This window comes from Macaca mulatta, chromosome 5, assembly GCF_049350105.2.
Source record: "Macaca mulatta isolate MMU2019108-1 chromosome 5, T2T-MMU8v2.0, whole genome shotgun sequence".
Classification (NCBI taxonomy): Eukaryota; Metazoa; Chordata; class Mammalia; order Primates; family Cercopithecidae; genus Macaca; species Macaca mulatta.
In genome coordinates, this window is record NC_133410.1 from 77,994,317 (window position 1) to 78,015,339 (window position 21,023).

At 37.7% G+C, this 21,023-nt stretch overlaps 1 protein-coding gene across 18 annotated transcripts in view; it reads left to right on the top strand.

Moving 5' to 3' along the window:
- Positions 1–21,023, top strand: part of CLOCK (clock circadian regulator) — a 121,231-nt gene that overhangs the window by 44,990 nt on the left and 55,218 nt on the right. For 4 of the 18 annotated variants that reach the window (XM_015138681.3, XM_028848577.2, XM_078003569.1 and 1 more), the window contains 3 exons: positions 13,506–13,597; positions 18,073–18,239; positions 20,580–20,669. In XM_015138681.3, the coding sequence (XP_014994167.3) occupies positions 20,623–20,669 (47 nt within the window). In that variant the 5' untranslated portion in view covers positions 13,506–13,597; positions 18,073–18,239; positions 20,580–20,622. Of the gene's footprint in view, positions 1–13,505; positions 13,598–16,858; positions 17,016–18,072; positions 18,289–20,579; positions 20,670–21,023 lie in introns of all 18 variants that reach the window. The other 14 variants (XM_078003568.1, XM_078003576.1, XM_078003566.1 and 11 more) reach the window with 4 other exon arrangements.

Below are 21,023 nucleotides of genomic sequence, written 5' to 3' on the forward strand. Positions count from 1 at the left end.
TGACTAATTAAAAAAAAAAAAAAATATATATATATATATATATGCCAGGCATGGTGGCTCATGCATGTAGTCCCGGCTCCTTGGAAGGCTGAGGCAGGAGGGTCACTTGAGCCTAGGAGTTTGAGGTTGCAGTGAGCTGTGACTATGCCACTACACTCCAACCTGGGTGACAGAGTGAGATCCTGTCTCTTAAAAAAAAAAAGAAATTTTAATATAAATGAATACTAAAAAGTGTAATGATTATAGTAGATTGAGATATACAAATATATAAGAATTCAAGAATTCATAATTCTTTAAAAATCCCTCATAGACACCAATTTATTATTCTGAAAATAATTGGTAAGTGAAAGGAAAAAGTCAACCATTTATTAATCTTTTTCTGTACAGATTATATTCCAGGACTGCCAAATAGTCAAGAGGGAAAGCATATCTTCAGAAGAATTGTAGCTATTAAGAAACGTTGGAGTTCAGGTGTGGTGGTCCATGCCTATAATCTCAACACTTTGGGAGGCTGAGGCGGGAGGATTGCTTGAGCTTGGTAGTTTGAGATCAGCCTGGGCAACATAGCAAGACCTCGTCTCTTCTAAAAACACAAAAATTAGCCCTACGCATGGTGGTACGTGCCTGTAGTCTCAGCTGCTGAGGAGGCTGAGGCAGGAGGATCACTTGAACCCAGGAGATCGAGGCTGCAGTGAGCTGAGGTTGTGCCACTGCACTCCAGCCTGGGTGACAGAAGAAGACTCTGTCTCAAAAACAAGCACAAAAACAGACAAACAAACAGAAACACTGGAGAATGATCGGCTTACAAACTCACCACAGTGCATACTCCTAATGAAATAATGATTCTAGATAACAATTAGTCGTGACTAGTAAAGCCATTAGGTGAAATTTAATTGGGAAATGGATGAAACATACTGGATAGCCAGAAGTGGAGTAAGCCTCTCTGATTAGAACTTACAACCCTGGTTAGGCCAGTGCTATGGCTCACACCTTTAATCCCAGCAATTTGGGAGGTCAGGGCAGGAGGGTTGCTTGAGCCCAGGAGTTAGAGACCAGCCTGGACAACATAATAAGATCTTGTCTCTGCAAAAAATTAAAAAGTTAAAAATTAACAGGACATGATGGTGTGTCCCTGTAATCCCAGCTACATGGGAGGCTGAGGCAGGGAATTGCTTGAGCCCAGGAGGTCGAGGCCACAGGGAGCTGTGTTCACACCACTGCACTACAGCCTTGGTGAGAGAGTGAGGCCCTATCTGAAAACAACCCCTCTCCCCACCTGCCAAACAAAACAACAGCAACAACAAAAATCCTCTAGGTAGAAACAAAAACAATTATCTGAAGACTTTCAAAAGTAAACAGTAATAGACAAACTGAGAAGGGAAGTGAAAACCTGTATAGCTTGTATAGTGCTTAGCTTACCATTTTTTTTCTTTTTGTTATCCAGCTTTAACCAAATGGTAAGCTGGGTTGTAGAAGTACATACCGAGTGCAGCAGTTAGCAAAAACTCCAAGAGAAACCCTGTATTTCTAGTCATAGGACAAGGAAAGGTCTCCCCTTTTTTCCCCTCTCCCAGCCCTGTCTTGAGACCATCTCCATTTGTAAAATTACATTGCCATAGTGGTACATGCACTTAAAATCCCAAAAAGAAAGCCATCTCTCTGGCCAGAGGAATTGGGAAAGAGAACTCTGGAAGCTGGAGCATGCTTTGGAAATCTGAGAGAGAAGAGAAATAATATGGGAGGAGATTCCCTAATTGTGTGTATGAACGCACAAAGGTCCTACCGCGTTCATGAGCTACATGTACATGGAACAGAGCCAAAGAAACATAGCAAAGACCTAGAGAGCTGAACTACGTCATAAACCACTGCTCAAATCCCAGAGTTGCCCCTGAGAGATGCATGCGGAGGATATATTCAAGCAGCATAGTGAAGGCTTTGAAAACTGAAGAAATGATCGGTACTGTGGCCTGTTAGGAACAGGCATAGTGAAGGCTTTGAAAACTGAAGAAATGATTGGTACTGTGGCCTGTTAGGAACCAGGTCGCATAGCAGGAGGTAAGTGACTGGTGAATGAGCGTTAACGCCTGAGCTCCACCTCCTGTCATATCAGTAGCAGCATTAGATTCTCATAGGAGCGTGAACCCTGCAGTGAACTGTGAGTGCAAGGGATCTAGGTTGTATGCTCCTTATAAGAATCTTACTTAACAAGCCTGATGATCTGAGGTGGAACAGTTTTGTCCAGAAACCATCCCCGCTGTCCATAGAAAAAGTGTATTGCATGAAACCAGTACCTGGTGCTAAAAAGGTTGAGGACTGCTGCTTTAGAGGATGTTAATAGAACCTAGAATCTCATAACTTAATATCTGGAATGTCCAGGATATAATCCAAAATTACTTGACACACAAAGAAACAGTAAAATCTGACCATTTTTAAAGGGAAAAGAACATAAGCAGATGACAACTCTGAGATGATGCAGATGATGGAATTATCAGAAAAAAGCCTTAAAGTACTCATGCTCATGAGGTAAAAGTGAACACTTCTGAAATGAGTGGGAAAATAGTTCTCTGAAAAATAAAAACCATATGAAATAATCAAATGGAAAATTCAGAGCCGAAAAATACAATATATGAAATATAGATGTACTGCATGGGCTCAATAACAGAATGGAGATGACAGAAGAGTCAGTGAGCCTAAAGATGAATCAGTAGAAATCTCATCAGATCTTGTGTCTTCTGTATCAAGAGTATATATGTCTGTTCTATAATACACTTGTTATGTCCATGTTAGATTCTGTGAAACCTGGTCACAGGCCTTCTGGCTGGTGGATTCTTGTACTATCTACATGTCCTCATTTATCCTATATTTACATGATGCACTTACGTGACCTACTTACGTGATGCAAAGACCTGTGCAGTTTGAGCCCCATTTCCCCTGCCACTCCACAGATTGAGATACCATCTTGGCCTGCCATTTTCCCAGACCTTGTCATTTTAGGGTAAGGATCAAACAGTCAGTGGGTTAAAATAATAATAATAAGGAACTAAACAGATCAATTTTTTAAATTTGAATGCTTTGAAAGTAAATAGGGACAGAAAGATAAGCAGAAACAGGTAACATGTATAAATTATATATTGCAAAACCTTCTAGTTCAAAGGGAGTACATTTTTTCCTAAACATAAACTTAGATATTATGGTTATTTTAGTGAGGAAGACATGCTTTATGGTAGTTTTTTTTCCCTGAATTATCTGTAGTTCAGGATGCATCTAAACTTCTTTGAAATACTTTTCAGATGATTTTGCATTTGCTTGGCCTACTTTGCTACACAAAAGCAACTGGCAGTTTACCCGAGTTTTAATAAGTCAAAACAACTATCTTTTCAGTGAAAGGATTACTGCACAAAGAGGAATACTTGTGGCCTTGAAATTTGATGCATTTTTTGGTGGTGTTTTAAGTGGCTCTGGTGACCTCATAGATGTAGTGCATAATACGTCAAACATTGTCTTTATATTTATACGTATTAGTTGTAATTAAATATCTCATGAGTTAGCTCTAAGCCTAGTATTGTCATACTACTACTTAATAATCGTATTTCCTAAGAGGTCCCTAGAGGATTTATAGTACTAATGAAATTCTGTACTTTTTTTAGGTTGATAAAATTCTGTATCTCTCTTTTTTTTTTTCTGGAGATCCATCTCAGAAATCTACATACATTTGCCCTGTTAAAAAATAGACTTCTACAATAAACATACGTGTGCATGTGTCTTTATAGCAGCAAGATTTATAATCCTTTGGGTATATACCCAGTAATGGGATCGCTGGGTCATGTGGTACATCTAGTTCTAGATCCTTGAGGAATCGCCATACTGTTTTCCATAATGGTTGAACTAGTTTACAATCCCACCAACAGTGTAAAAGTGTTCCTGTTTCTCCACATCCTCTCCAGCACCTGTTGTTTCCTGACTTTTTAAAGACTTGGAATCAACCCAAATGTCCATCAGTGACAGACTGGATTAAGAAAATGTGGCACATATACACCATGGAATACTATGCAGCTATAAAAAAGGATGAGTTTGTGTCCTTTGTAGGGACATGGATGCAGCTGGAAACCATCATTCTTAGCAAACTATCACAAGAACAGAAAACCAAACACCGCATGTTCTCACTCATAGGTGGGAACTGAACAATGAGATCACTTGGACTCGGGAAGGGGAACATCACACACCGGGGCCTATCATGGGTAGGGGGGAGGGGGGAGGGATTGCATTGGGAGTTATACCTGATGTAAATGACGAATTGATGGGTGCTGACGAGTTGATGGGTGCAGCACAGCAACATGGCACAAGTATACATATGTAACCTGCACGTTATGCACATGTACCCTAGAACTTAAAGTATAATAATAATAAAAAATAAATTAAAAAAAAATAGACTTCTACAAAGTCTGGGGTTTAATTCATCTTTTTTGGACATCTGTTTAGTGCATATAAATTATATCATATTTGTTTATGGTGTAACAATTTTCCAAAAGGGGAAATATGCCGTAGTGTTCATTTGGACATTGACAGATTTTTCCGTTCAGAAGAATATGCTTAGAGCCTGTTGCTACCATATAGCAATAAAGTTAAAATAGTTACAGTTGAACTCATGCAGCCTGAATTGTCATACACATTATTTTCCAATTCCCTTTAAGAAATATGAAAGGATAAGATAGTTTAGAAGTTAGGAACTACTGGCATAGTACTGTAGTCTTTTATCTATTAATAGATCAGATTATCCTTTGATGTTTCATCTTTTCCCCAAAAAAATCTGATTTTGTCTTTGCCAAACAGAGACTTCTTGGTCCATGGTACATGGTAGGCAGAATACTGACCCTTCAGAGAGATTCATATCCTGATTCCTGGAACCTGCCACTATGTTAGGGTACGTGGCAAGGAATAATTAAGGTTGCTAATCAGTTAACCATAAAATATGGAGGTTATCTTAGATTATCTGTGTGGGCTTAATGTAATAAGGGAAGAAAGAGGCGGAAGAAATGGCATCCTGAGAAGGACTTGGCCTCCTGCTGGTTTGAAGATGGGGTAGAGGGAACTATGAGCTAAAGAATATGGGTGGCTTCTAAAGCTTGAAAAGGCAAGGAAACATTTTCTGCTAGAGCTTCCAGGAGGGAATTCAGCCCTGCCAACACGTTGATTTTAGCCCGGTGAGACCTGTATTGGGCTGTCACCCACAGAACTGTAAGATAGTAAGTTTGTGTTGTTTTAATCCATTAACTTTGTGATAATTTTTAGAGAGGCCATAGGAAACACATAGTACCTCTTCAGTTTTTCACTAATAACATAAAGTTTATATTGTGATTAGTTGAATCCTGATGTGAATGACAATATGATTTTCTGTGAAGGTCAGTTCCAGTTTATTGTATTAAGACATTTATGTTGATAATATGTTGGGTACTGATGGACAAACCTTTGTTTTACGTAGAGGTCTTTATTTTCTACTATCTAGGAATGGTGACGTGATTCCTTATTATTGTAGCTGGAGAATAAGGAGTCTGTGTACAGTAAGGTAGAATGGGAAATGAGGAAGGAGAAATATACTAAAGCTAGAAAGGAAAATTGGTGTCTTGGAATGTGATAAATAATCTTCAGAAGCCTTGGAGCCCTGAACAAGTTTTTCATTATTTGCGTTATATGTGTTTGTGTTAGTAAATACTGTAAATCAGAGTTTTAAAAAGTTTTTATAGTCAGCACAACTTGAACTATATTAGAGTGGTAAGCAATCATCACATTTTGCCACAGAATAGCTTATCAATATGATAAGTGTATAAAGGACTCAGTGGTAAGGAAGGCTAGAGTTTAGAGAAACATGAAAAAGAATGAAGCATTTCTCATAGAAGATAATTAAGAACCTAACCAATCATTGACTGTCACTATATTTAGTCTTCCCTATCATATCAAATAAACTTGCTTTACTCCCTTGTGCCTTTACTAGGAAGAGAAACTGAGGGTCCAACAAAGATTATGAGCTGACACAGTCTTTTTTTTTTTTTTTTAAAGACCAAGCATAAATAAGTTAGAGCTATATTGTCAGTTTTTTTTTTTTTTTTTTTTTTGAGATGGCCTCTCACTCTGTCGCCCACGATGAAGTGCGGTGGAGCAATCTTGGCTCACTGCAACCTCCGCCTCCTGGGTTCAAGCAGTTCTCCTGCCTCAGCCTCCCAAGTAGCTGGGATTACAGGCGCCTGCTACCACGCCCGGCTAATTTTTGTATTTTTAGTAGAGACGGGGTTTCACCATGTTGGCCAGGCTGGTCTTGAGCTCCTGACCTCAGGTGATCCACCCGCCTCGACCTCCTAAAGTGCTGGGATTACAGGTGTGAGCCACTGCGCCCAGCAGTTTTTTTTTTTTTTTTTTTTTTTTGCTTGTGTTTGTTTTTTGCATCAAGTGGATCACATGCTATCCCAGTTTGTGAGAGAGAGGGGTTAGGTGCTTAAAATTGAGGATACAGAGGGTCTTTTGGTTATTAGTAATGGTTAATCTTTTGGTTATTAGAATTCTGGGGTAACACTAGCAGAATGAGTGGGGGGTGGGGTGGAACAAAAAATTGTTGCAGAAGAGATCAAGGAACTGACTGGCTAGTTTGGGGGGATCATTTTGTGTACACTGAAATTCAAAAGAGGTATTGGAGATGGTAGTACCCTTCGTGGAGTGAAGGGGCTTATCCTGGGGTTTGTGAATGACAAATGACAATGAGTTACAAGGAAGTTCACCCCACCACCAGGGCTTGGTCATCTGAGATATGGGAGAAAAAACATATTTTCTCTCACATGGGAGAGAAGCCATTGTTTGAAAGGGCTGGAGCTAGAGCAGAACTCCTAGAGGGGGAGAGAGGTTACAGTTGGTACAAGAAAAGTGAAGAGTGTACAACAACAATACTGAGGAAATAGGATATTTTAATGACGATACATACCATGAGTTCCAGAAGACACAGCAAAAAGATTTTGGGAATTGGGGGTGGAAGAGAAAAGGGGTCAGTGTAGAGACATACAGAGTATACAGGGATGAAAGTATATAGGGATGGCGAGCCTTGGGAGTCTTGGGCATTTCTTGGTGACTGATGTTAATGGGATTTGCTTTGATGATCTCCTATTCAGGTTGCTGTAAATATTGAAAGGGAGGTGTTGGTGAGAGCCAGGTTTATCGAGAGAAACCAGATTCTGTATAGATTTCTGTTGCTACCATACAAATTACCACAAACTTAATATGCAAATTTATTGTTTTATGGTTCTACAGCTCAGAAGGCCAACACAGATCTCACTGGCCTGAACTCAAGGTGTCAGCAGGGCTGCCTTTCTCTCTGGAGGCTTCAGGAGAAAATCTGTTTCCTTGTTTTTTCCAGCTTGTAGAGTCTACCTGAATTCCTTGGCTTGTGGCCACCTTCTTTCACTTTCCAAGCCAGCAACTTTTCATCTTTTTAAAAGAATTATTATTTCAATAGGTTTTGGGGGAATAGGGTGTGTTTGGTTACATGGATAAGTTCTTTAGTGGTGATTTCTGAGATTTTGGTGCACCCATCACTTGAGCACTATTCCCAATGTATAGTCTTTTATCCCTCGTCCCCCCTCCCACCGTTCCCCCCGAGTCCTATAGTCCATTGTATCATTCTTATGCCTTTAACTTGGCATCTTTTTGACCCTTCTTTCTGGTATATCAAACCACAGCTAGGAAAGGTCCTTCCCTCTTAAGAACTCACTTATTTTGGACCCCACTAGGATAATGCAGGATAATCTCCACATCTCAAGATCCTTACCCTTAATCACATCTGCAGGGTCCTTTTTTGCCATGTGAGGTAACATCTTCATAGGGTCCAGGGAGGAGGGAATGGACATTCCTCAGAGGCTGTTGTTCTGCCTACCACAGGGCTCCCTCTTTCTTCCTGCTGGTGTTAGGATGAAGGCCAGGTGTAGAGTGGTATAGCTTCAGGTTTATGGTACCTGATTATCATGTGAAATTCATTCTGAGGCTTGCGCTCTCCCTCCACCTTTAGGTTTTCTGTGGGTCTTACTTGAGGCTGAGGACAGATGTAGGCCTCAGTCTTATCTCTGAAAAGGGGATAAGGTGCTCCTATACTCTCTGGGCAAGATCAGTCTATTACATGAATACAAAGCTCAGACATTACTTGAAATATATATATTAGGGGCTGGGCGTGGTGGCTCACGCCTGTAATCCCAGCACTTTGGGAGGCTGAGGCAGAGGTGGGCAGATCACAAGGTCAGGAAATTGAGACCATCCTGGCTAACAGGGTGAAACCCCGTCTCTACTAAAAATAGAAAAAATTAGCTGGGCATGGTGGTGGGCACCTGTAGTCCCAGCTACTCGGCAGACTGAGGCAGGAGAATGGCGTGAACCAGGAAGGCAGAGCTTACAGCGACCCGAGATTGCACCACTGCACTCCAGCCTAGGTGACAGAGCAAGACTTCGTCTCAAAAAAATACATATATATGTTTTTATAATATATATTATGTATATATTAGTCGAATCATTGGAATAGTATTGTTCTACTTAGAGAACTGTGTTAATTTATTAGTTTTTGTGTATTTAATGAGGTTTAGTGAATATCTCACATCTTGACATTCAGCAGGCTAGAGTTATAGTATCAGTTGATGTTTGTCTTGTTAACAGGTGCAGCACATCAACATGGCACATGTAAACATACGTAACAAACCTGCACGTTGTGCATATGTACCCTAGAACTTAAAGTATTATAATAAAATTAAAAATAATTTTTAAAAAAGTAGAATTAACCACCCACCCCCCCAAAATGGTTTGGGATGTGATTGTTATTCTTACAGGTCAGTTTTCAAATTTGAATTGATCGTAGAGATAGCTGTAAAACCAAATATGTGTTTTATTTTGCCAGTACCTTATATTGGTTGTAGAGTTGGCTAATACTTTCAGTATTGAGTAAATTGAGAACTACTGTTTAATTTCATTTTTTCCTCATACATTAAACAACGAATCGAAAAAGTATTAAATATTTGGGCCTTTCTTTGCAAGTTGAAATAGTTCTTCTCTTAAAATAATTATCATTTCATTTATAATACAAAATCAGTAATCCGCAGAAGCAAGTTAGAATTTTTCATAAATGGTAATAAACGTAGTTAAGGTTTGTTGCTTGGGTTTTGTATTATACCAGTCAATTAAATTTCAGCACTACTTTTTTTTTTTTTTTTTTTGAGACGGAGTCTTGCTCTGTGCCCCAGGCTGGAGTGCAGTGGCGCGATCTCGGCTCACTGCAAGCTCCGCCCCCCCGGGTTCACACCATTCTCCTGCCTCAGCCTCCCGAGTAGCTGGGACTACAGGCGCCCGCCACCTCACCCGGCTAATTTTCTTGTATTTTTAGTAGAGACGGGGTTTCACTGTGTTAGCCAGGATGGTCTCCATCTCCTGACCTCGTGATCCGCCCGTCTCGGCCTCCCAAAGTGCTGGGATTACAGGCTTGAGCCACCGCGCCCGGCCTGCACTACTTTTAATTAATGTTAATAGATCCATCAGTTCCTGAAATACCTGCGGTATGAGAATTAACACATCTAAATTCCAAAGTAGGTCAGTGGGTCAGTAGGTTATTAGGTTAGGGAAAAACTGTAGTTTTAATTTTCAAAATTCAAATTCCTGAGTTAGCCATTTTTAATTAATAATTTAAAAATTATTAACTAGATGAAACTTTTTTTTCTTTAAATGACTAGAACATAGAAAAATAGTCTCTGTTAATTAAGTTTTTGTTCTCTGGAATAGATAACAGGTTGTGTTTTATCTTATTAGCCTCCTCATGTATAGCTAGGCCTTAGTATTGTACAGTTAAAAGAAAAAGAAAAAAAATGCAGCACTTAAGTTTTCTGATTATAAAAGTAATGCATGTTCATGGGAGAAATTTTAGAAAGTACTAAAGAAGGAACAAAAAAACACCATCCATAAACTACCTAGGAGCAATTACAGTTGATACTTTTGGTATATTCAGGTTTATGTCTGATATCTTTTCATGCCACTGTTAATGCAGTTAGACATTCAAATTTGTTCTAACTTTACTGTCTTTATTTCATTTTTTATTTTTTTGGAGACAGAATCTCGCTCTGTCACCCAGGCCAGAGTGCAGTGGCGCTATCTCAGCTCACTGCAACCTCGGCTTCCTGGGTTCAAGTGATTCTCCTGCCTCACCCTCCCGAGTAACTGGGATTACAGGTGTGTGCCACCATGCCCAGCTAATTTTTGTATTTGTAGTAGAGATAGGGTTTCACCATATTAGCCAGGCTGGTCCACCCTGACCTCAAGTGATCTACCCGCCTCGGCCTCCCAAAGTGCTAGGATTACAGGCGTGAGCCACTGTGACTGGCCTAGCTTTATTATTTTTAATAATATCTCAATGAATATAAAAGTTTAGAGGCATCTTTGATTATTTTCTTATTTCTCAAAGTGAAATTACTGGGTCAAGGGCATAATTTTCAAACCAATTTGTTTTTTAAGAAAGAGAAATTCTTCCTTTTCCTGGTTTATAAATTCCTTCTATTCCTAGTTTGTTGAATGGTGTTTTTTAAAAATCATGAATAGGCATTGGAGTTTGCTAAATGCTTTTTCTGCATCAGTTGAGATCCCTAATATGATTTTTATCCTTTATTTTGTTAATGTGGTATGTAGCACATGGATTGGTTTTATTAATATATGTTGAACCTTGTTCAAATCCCAGGGATAAATACCACTTGGTCATGTTGAATAATCCTTTTAATTTACTATTGCGTGTGGATTGCTAGTATGTTGTTGAGAATTTTTCATCAATATTAATCAGAAATATTGTCTGTAGTTTTTTTCTTATGGTGTCTTTGGCTTTGATATCAGCATAATGCTGGCTTCATAAAGAGTTTGAAAGTGTTCCCTTTTCAGTTTGTTGGAAGCATTTGAGGGGGATTGGTATTCATTCTTTCACTGTTTGGTAGAATTCTTCAGTGAAGTTGTGTATATGGTCCTGGGCTTTTCTTTGTTGGAAAGTTTTTGATTCAATATAATTACAAGTTATACATGTCTGCTCAGATTTTCTTTTTTTATTTTATCATTCTGACTTTATTATCATTGATTAATTTGTCTATTCTTTAAAAAACTCTGTACTCTCTTGTAAAGTCATCTGTGCTGTTGCATGTAGTCTTCTCTTTGTTGTGTAGCATTCCATTATGTGAATACCACATTTTGTTTATCTGTTGTACTGTCAATGAAATCTGGGTTGTTTCTAGTTTTAGACCGTTACGAATAAAGGTGCTGTGAACTCTGTTCAGATTTCTATTCATGATTCAGCCTTGGTGGTAGATGGCATATTTCTGGGAATTTACCCATTTTTTCTAGGTTATCCAATTTGTTGGTGTATATTTATTGAGTTGTCTAAAAAAAAAAATGCCTTTTTATTTCTGTGACATCAGTTGTAATTTCTCCCCTTATTTCTGATTTTGAGTCTTCTCTTATTCCTAGTGTAGCTAAAGGTTTGTCAATTTTGTTAGTCTTTTCAAAGAAACAACTCTTAGGTTTTGTTTTGTTTTGTTGTTTTTCCTATTCACTGTTTTATTTCTACTCCAATCATATTTCCTTCCTTCTGCTCTCTATGGGCTTTGTTCTTTTTCTAGTTCTTTGAGGTGTAAAGTTAGGTTGTTTGAGTTTTTTTTTTTGTTTTGTTTTGTTTTTTTAAGCACACCTGCTGGCAGGAATCTTTCATTTTTAATGCAGGCATTGACTGAAATAAGATTCCCTGTCAGAACACTTTTGCTGCATCCCATACATTTTGGTATGTTGTGTTTTCGTTTGTCTCAAGATGTTTTCTGATTTCTCTTTTGATGTCTTCCTTGACTCTTTGGTTATTCAACAGTGTGTTTAAATTTCATCTGCTTATGAATTTTCTCGTTTTCCTTCTGATACTGATTTCTATTTTCATTTCACTGTGATCAGAGAAGATACTTAGTAATTCAACCTTAAATTTGTTAAAACTTGTTCTGTGACTTGTTAAGTGATCTGTCCTAGAGAATGTTCTCTGTGTACTTGAGAATAATGTGTATTCTGCTGTTACTGTGTGGAATATTTTGTGTATGTCTGTTAGGTCCATTTGGTCTGTACAGTTGGCCTTCTGTATCTGAAGGTTCCACATCTGTGGATTCAACCAACTGTGGATAAAAATATTCAGAGAATAAAACCATTTACAAATAATAAAAATTAAAAAAAATATAGTGTAACACCTATTTACATCGTATTTACATTGTATTATGCATTATAAGTAATCTAGAGATGATTTAAAGTATAGGGGAGGAGGCACATAGATTATATGCAAATACTACATCATTTTATATAAGGGACTTAAGCATCTGCAGATTTTGATGCTAATATTTGGTGGGGGGGGTCCTGGAACCGGTCCATCTCAGATAATGAAGGATGACTGTATTGATACACTGTTTAAGTCGATGCTTTCCTTCTTGATTTCTCTTGGATTATCTGTCCATTATTGAAAGTGGGATATTGACATCTCCTGCTGCTATTGCATCTGCTATTGCTATTTCTCCCTTCGGTTCTATTGATGTTTGCTTAATATATTTGGGTTCTCTGATGTTGGGTATGTATATATTTATAATTGCTATATTTTCCTAATGAATTGACTCTTATTTGTCTCTTGTATTTGACTTAACATGTATTTTATCTAAGTATGGTCACTCATACTCTTTAGGCTGCCATTTGCATGGGATATATTTTTCCATTCTTTCACTTTCAGCTTCTGTTCTTAAATCTGAGGTGAATCTTGCAGACAACATGTAGTTGGATCTTTTTTTTTAAATCTGTTCAGCCACTCTATGTATTTCAATTGAGGAGTTTAATCCATTTACGTTTAAAGTAGTTACTGATAGAGAAGGGCTTTCTTTCTTTCTTTCTTGTAGTGCTATTGTCCCTCTTTTCCTTTCCTCCTGTTTTTCTGTATGTTTCTTTTCTAATTTATTTTTTATTATGTATTTATTTATTTTAGTGTAGTTGTGCTTTGACTCCCTTCGCATTTTCTTGTGTGAATCCTCACATGTGATTACCATGGGGCTTATATATAAAAACACCTTACAGTTAAAACAGTCTATCCTAAGCTTATAACAATCTAACTTCAATTGCATATAAAAATTTAACTCTCTCACTCTCCCCTTGTTATTGATGTCACAATTTTATCCTTTTATATTGTATACTCATTAATGTTTTCATAGTTACAGTTTTTTAATACTTTTACATTTTAACTTCCGTACCAGAATTAAGTGGTTGTTTTAGTTTATACATGATGTTTTAAGTTATTTTGTTTTCTTTTAGAAATAATTTATAGAATTTAAAATTGGTTATATACATTTTTGTGACGGTTCTAAATTTTATGTTTAAAAATCATTTTAAAACCCTTTTAATGATAAACTTCTATGTAAGTTTAATAAATCTAACATTTTTTCTTGTTTAAACAGAATTCTGAGACTTACGGTTGGTCATATAGAACAGTACCTTGAACTTACAGTTTCCTGAAGAATCAGTTTAAAAGATCCAAAGAGTATAAAAGGTAAAGAAAGGTGCATCTTAGAATGCATCATAAAATGATATTTTTCCAGAAAAATAAAAGAAATCCATGAACTATTTTCACACACTAATTTAAGGAAAGTTTAATTTAAAAAAAATTTTGTGTGTGTTAATTTACCACCAAACGTAGTACCAGCTATGTTCCGATAATTACTTTAGATACTGGGGATTCAGTGATGAACAAGACAGAAGCTGTCCCTGCTGTTGTGAAAACTGCCTTCTAGAGGAAGACAAATAATACACAAGTGAGAAATTTGTGGTTTGTACTGTGCAGAGAATTAAAATGGATAGTGTAAGGTTGGGCACAGTGGCTTGTGCCTGTAATCTTAGCAGTTTGGGAGGCTAAGGTGGGAGGATTGCGTGAGCCTAGAAGTTTGATACCAGCCTGGGCAACATAGACCCCGTCTCCACCAAAAATTTAGAAATTAGCTGGGCATAATGACGTATGCCTGTGATCCCAGCTACTTGGGAGGCTGAGGCAGGAGGACTTGAGCCTAGGAAGTTGAGGCTACAGTGAGCTGTGGTTGCACCACTGCATTCCAGCCTGGGAGACAGAGTGAGACCTTGTCTTACACATACAAAAAAGGGATAATGTGGCAGAGAATGGTGACTGCTTTCATTAGGCAGTCAGAGATAGCCTATGTGAAAAAGGGGAATTTTAGTTGAGATCTGAATGGCAAAAGGAGCCAGCTGTGTGAAGATCTGAGAGAAGAGCTTTATAGGTAGTGAGAACAAGAAAGATAGTGAAATGTTTGAGGAACATAAAGAGCATAATGTGACTGGAATATAGTAAGTGATGGGGAGAGTATATGGAGATCAGGTTGGGGAAAAAAACCTGGGAGTCAAATGCCCATCAGTGATAGACTGGATTAAGAAAATGTGGCACATATACACCATGGAATACTATGCAGCCATAAAAAAGGATGCGTTCATGTCCTTTGTAGGGACATGGATGAAGCTGGAAACCATCATTCTTCACAAACTATCACAGGGACAGAAAACCAAGCACTGCATGTTCTCACTCATAGATGGGAATTGAAAAGTGAGAACACCTGGACACAGGGTAGGGAACATCACACAGCAGGGCCTGTCGTGGGGTTGGAGGAGTGGGGAGGGATAGCATTAGGAGATACACCTAATGTAAATGATGAGTTAGTGGGCGCAGCACACCAACATGGCATATGTATACCTATGTAACAAACCTGCACGTTGTGCACATGTACCCTAGAACTTAAAAGTATAATAAAAACAAAACAAAATAAAAACCTGGGAGAGAAGCAAATTTACAGAAGAAAGTTAAGTGTTCTAAGTATATGGCATTTTGGACACCTTTAAAATCTGTAGAAATGTCTAAAAAGCAGTTGGATATCTGACTGCATTTGACAGTCTATTCTAGGGGTGTGGATTTGGGAGTCACTGGTATGTAGAAGTGCGATTTATCTAGGAAGTATATACAGATTGAGAAGGATTCAGCCCTGGCACATGCCAGTATTAATTAGAGGAGAAGGAGCAGCCAGCAAGATGAGTAGAAAAGCAGGAGAATATTCTGTCACTGGAACCAAGAAAAGAAAGTACTTAATAAATGCAGAAGTGGTCATCTACATCACATATTACTTAATGGTCAAATAGAGAATAAACAGCCATTATTAGACTTGGCAATATGGAGATTTTGGATACTAAGAGTGAGCAATTTGAGTGGAGTGGTAGAGATGAAAGCCTAATTAAGAGTGATGAAGAAAGAATATGGGAAACTGCTGGTTAGAGGTGGCAAACAATACAATTAAATTTTATTTTCTCTTGAGACCTCACTGAAGCTAAAGTAAAAAGAGTCTTACAAAAAACATAACTTCACAGGACAGAAAGAATGGAGAAGAAACAATGGCAACAAAATTTGGAACTGAAAAGCAAAAGGGAGCATAGTAACTTTCTTGCAAATCCCAGGATCCTAAGCCCGCTGTGGGAAAGCTGAGAAACAAACTTCTTGGCACTATAGAACCTCTATAATTTTCTTGAATTGAAAACACTGTTTCTGGAAATATGAGTTATGGTGGAACTAAAACAGGATAATTTGTGCAAATCTATTTAAGGGGTGATTATATTCCATGGGTCCTTTTCTTAGCTTTGGAACCAAGGCAGCCACCTTTTTCCTATCTTAGCAGAAGTCAGTAGATTTATTCCCTAGTAAGAATAAAATAAAAGAGCCTCAAACATGGCTGAGAATGGGGGTAACATGTTAAAAATAGAAGGGTTAAGAACCCAGGGTACCAGGTTTTTATACTCTTCAGGCAAGAGTTGAGAAGATACATAATTCTTTTCTCTGAATTATAATCATCTTAAAAGAAAAGATCTAAAGATTCTGACATTGAGAATTCCCCAAATCAATATTTCAACCTGATAACCCTATAATAAAGTTAACAGTCAGCAAGCTGTATCACACAGAGCTCCAGTTTTTTTAGTGCTTACCCTTAAATATGAATTCATGCTCAGAGATCAGTAGACATCTGAGGAAAAACCTCTTATGTGCAAGATAAAGGCCAAACCAAAAGGTAAAACACCAAGTTAGGGGAAATGGAGAGCAGTTAGGCAGGTGAAAATTAAACACAAACCTTAGATAAAGTTAAGAGGGATGCTATATCCATGAAATATGAATGAGAAACAATAAGAAATGAAATTAGAAATGAAAAACTCATTGGAAGGGTTGAAAAGTAAAGTGATCTATTGAAAGTAGAGCAAAGAGCCAAAGAGATGGAAAATGATAGAGAAAAAATAAGAAAATTACAACTGTCCAGGATCTCCAATATTCAAATAAGTGCTCCAGAAGGAGAGAGAGGAGATAGAGGGGAAAAACAAGGAATAGAGAACGACTCAAGAAAACTCTCCAGAATTAGAGTTACCAGTTAGGAAAAGCCTGTTGAGTGACCAGAACAGATACAAAAACAACCAAAACAGTGCACATCACTGTTCAACTTTAGGAAACAAGGGAACTTTCAGATTGAGATAAATAACAGGTCACATTATTTTACTGATAAAGGATGTAATCCTTTATCAGTAATCAGAATGGCTTTGCACTTCTTGACACCACACTGGAAGCTAGAAGATAGTGAAGCCTTCAGTATTCAGAGGGAAAAGTGATTTTCAACCAGGTATTCAGTATCCAACTAAACTATTGATTAAGGATAGACTAATGACAGTTTTAGACTTACGAAGTCTTAAAAAAATTTACCTGTCATGTCCCCTTTCTTAGGCAGTTAATGGAGGAATTACTCAACAAAAATAAAGAAATAAACTAAAAAAGGTGAAGGCATAGGATACAAGTAACAGGGAACATGACCTAACTAGAGACCCAGGGAATCACCAGGATGATGATGAATAATGGTCACAAGAAGACAGCTGGTCCTCAGGTTAGTAGATAGTTTCCAGTCCCAATAGAAACAGGTTGGAAGATTTCTAGTGATACCACTGTGAGAAGGTGAAATTGGTAGAATGTGTAATGTGTTTGAAGAAATAGTAGATTTAGACAGGGAAGAATTTGTAGCTAAGTTGGTAGTAAGTATAAACAAAACTAGGTAAACAACAAAACGGTAACTCTAGGAAAAACTCAAAAGGAAAAGTAATTATAGTATACTCTATGGCTCAGTTCTGAATTGACATTTACAGAGTCAAAATGATGTTAACTCCAAATATAACCACCTAACCAAAATTTTGATACTGAGAATGGGGAAGTGTGCATGTGTATGAATAAAATAGTAATGTGATGCATGCTGAGCTGGGAAGTCATATCACCAGATAACTCTGATCTCAAGTTGCTTAAGTAAAGGAGCATTCGATTCCTAGCTGTAACTTGATCCTTTATAATTGGGGAACTTTGTTTTTTGGAATTTTAAATTTTAATTTTAATTTGTGTGGGTACCTAGTATATATATTTATGGGGTACATGAGATTTTTTGATAAAGGCATGCAATATGTAATAATCACATCTTGTAAAATGGGATATCCCCTCAAGCATTTATCCTTTGTGTTACAAACAATCCAGTTACATTATTTTCGTTATTTTAAATGTAACTGGTGAATTTTGGATTCCAGTAACTGCAACCGAGCCTTTTAAAGACATTGCCTATCATTGTGGTCTAATCATGTCGAACCTAAAATATAATGAAATTTATTCTATATTAGATGATATGTTTGACATTCCACTTCAGCTTGTGTAGAGAAGTGGCATGGCATCTGTATCCTTAGACTGCACACCATGGACAAGTGTGACTCTAGCTAGTCTCTTTCTGAATTGAAAGCATGGGACCTGCAGTAGTCTGGAAACAAAATATTTTGGCTGTTCCACCTTACCAGTTTGTCGCTAAAGTTAATTTGACACCATTTAAAAAAGCTTAGGGAAATCTTCTAACATTTGTTTTAGGGTGCATGTCCAGCCTATTTTACTTATTCCTTTCCCTTTCCCTTAAGTAAAGTGTGTCTGTCAATTGACTGGAAAGATGAAGATCTTGTGCTCGACTGTTAAGAGATGTATCTGAACGATCACGGTGGCTCAAGCCTGTAATCCTAGCACTTTGGGAGGCTGAGGCGGGCAGATCACTGGAGTTCAGGAGTTCGAGACCAACCTGACCAATATGGTGAAACCTCATCTCTACTAAAAATACAAAAATTAGCTGGCTTTTGGTGGTATGTGCCTCTAATCTCAGCTACTGAGGAGGCTGAGGCAGGATAATCGCTTGAACCTGGGAGGCGGAGGTTGCAATGAGCTGAGATCGCGCCACTGCACTCCAGCCTGGACCACAGAGGGAGACCCTGTCTCAAAAAAAAAGAGATTTTTACATTCTATTAGCTAGACGACAAATAATTTTTAGAAGAATATTGTTAACAACAGTAGTTAAACAGCCTAATGAAGCATCAGCCTATATCTTCTAAACTATATTAGATTCACCCTTCTCGCAGTCAGCAAGGCTCTTCCTGTAGTATAACCCTTAATTCTTGGCGTTGCCAGTCCCCCGCCCCCGCCGCCTGCCCTTTTTTTGGTAGTTTGTCTTATTTTCTACCTTTTGATAATTAAGCCATACTGATGGCTTACTGGGTGCCTTAAAAGGCTCAGATCTGGCCTTTTAAACTTTTTACTGTTAATAATTCTTTTTTAATTCACTGAAATTTGCCCTGTTACTTTTATACTATTCTTCTTGTTCTAGTGATAGAATCAGCCTCAGTTTTTACCATGAAGATAAATATGTCTGTTGGACCAGAGGGATGTACTTAGGTGGTCTTTAAATTCTCTTCTACCTCTAAAATTCTGTAGTTCTGTGTTCCATCTGCTGATACTACCTCAGACACTTGAAATCACAACATTTCATTCTGGTGTTAGTTCTTTTTATTTTATTATTTCTATCTTTGACTCTGCCACTCATTTTCTTTTAAAAACTCTTAGTCCTGGGTATGGTAGCGAGTACCTGTAATCCCAGCTAGTCAGGCGGCTGAAGTGGCAGGATTGCTTGAGCCCAGGATTTCAAGGCAGCAGTGAGCTATGATCATGCCACAGCACTCTAGCCTGGGCAGCAGAGTAAGACCCCATCTCAAAAACAAAAAGAAAAAAAAATATTCTGAGCCCCTCACAGTTCTACTTCTGCAGCCGTAACCATACAGGCAATGCAGCAATGTTACCAGGGTTATTCTCCTTTCCTCTCATGAAGGTGCATTTAAAAACAGTGACCGAATGTTTAGAATCTCATGTTCTTGTAATATCTTTAATCTTCTTTGGTTTAGAAATACTCCAATGTGCATTTCCTTTGAATGTTGAACATTTTGTTGATGCTCAAAAGCTTTCAGATTTTGGAGCATTTTGCTATTCAGGTTTTCAGATTAGGGATACTCAACTTATAGAATATAAAGAGACAAATTTTAGGCTTGTGATCCAGCTTTAAAGCAGTAAGTTTTACTTCCTTCAATTCGGTATGAGACTCTTTATAGTAAGACTCTCCTGTACTTGACTTGCCTTTGCCAGTTTACCACTTGTATTCTCACTTTATGGTCTCATAATTAAAACTTTAAATTGTAACATGCCAGGTTTTTCATAAGGAAAATGCTAAACCTCCTAGTTTCTCAAATACGATATTCTTTTGTCTCACTAAGGCCTGTGCCTTTACAAATTGCCATTCTTGTAGCTTAAAATTCTTTCACCTATTACCTGTTTCTGTCCTTCAGCCTGTTGCTTCTGAAACTTAAGTGAGAAGTTATCACATGGAGCCCTTGTGAAAATGTAGATTCTGGTTGTTAAGGCTGGGATAGGGCCCAAGATTTTGCCTTTGAAAACAAGCTCTCAGAGGATGGTGATGCTGCCCGTCCCTGCACCATATTTGCTTTAAAAAGAATCTTGACTCCTGACAGACTTACTGTCATGAAGAATATTTCCTCTTGTGTCCCCCCTCTAATTCCCATGGGTACACATAATTGTTCCTTGCCCAGTGATAGCATTACACAGTATATACCTTCATTATACCTCTTACTATAATTATTTAGATATCTATCTTCCTGCTCAATTGCAGTTTTTCCTGCAGGGAATGTGTCTTTCACTGTTGTGTACTCAAAGCCTGCTGTACTGTTTAGCAGAAAATAGGCTTTCAACAAATGTTTATTGCTGAATAGATGGTGTTATTACAGACTATTTGTAGTTATATAGTCAAATATATACTGAATATTGAGAATGTCTGTTTTATTTTGATTGATAGTAAAGAGAAAGTTTATATGAGCCTGAATTACTTTTTTTCTTGTAGTTGTTTTTTAGGAGGGGAGAAAAAGCCTCAAATGTACCTCAGCCATAGGTATTTGCTTGAAGATAATGTTCTAGTCTTCAGTACAAACAAAATGTTTTGAAGTCTCTGTGATAACATATAGTATTTCTCAGGATAACTTTGTGGAAGTAAGATTTTTAGAAAACTAATGACCATATATTTCTCTTTTCACATAAGGAGAAGTACAAATGTCTACTACAAGACGAAAACGTAGTATGTTATGTTGTTTACCGTAAGCTGTAGTAAAATGAGCTCGATTGTTGACAGGTATGTTTTTGAAGACTCTTATTTTAAGTTATATATCGTTATTTTAAAATGCACTATTAGAATGATGGTCTATATAATATTGATAGAAGGAGTTTTATGCCTAAACATAATTACTGTTGCATTCAGTTTCTGTATTAAACAAATATAGTGTAAAAAAGTAAGGTATATCAATATTTTTCTAGAGCCAAAGTCAGCAACATATGGGTTGTGTGTTTTAAATGAGTCCTGACCTGTAATTTTGAGTGATTTGGTCATAGCTGCTCTGAAGGAAATTCTGACAGTTGCAGATGTTTCCTTGGAACCTTCTAGAGTCCTTTTTCTTCTTATCTAACTTCATCCCTTCAAGCATCTTAG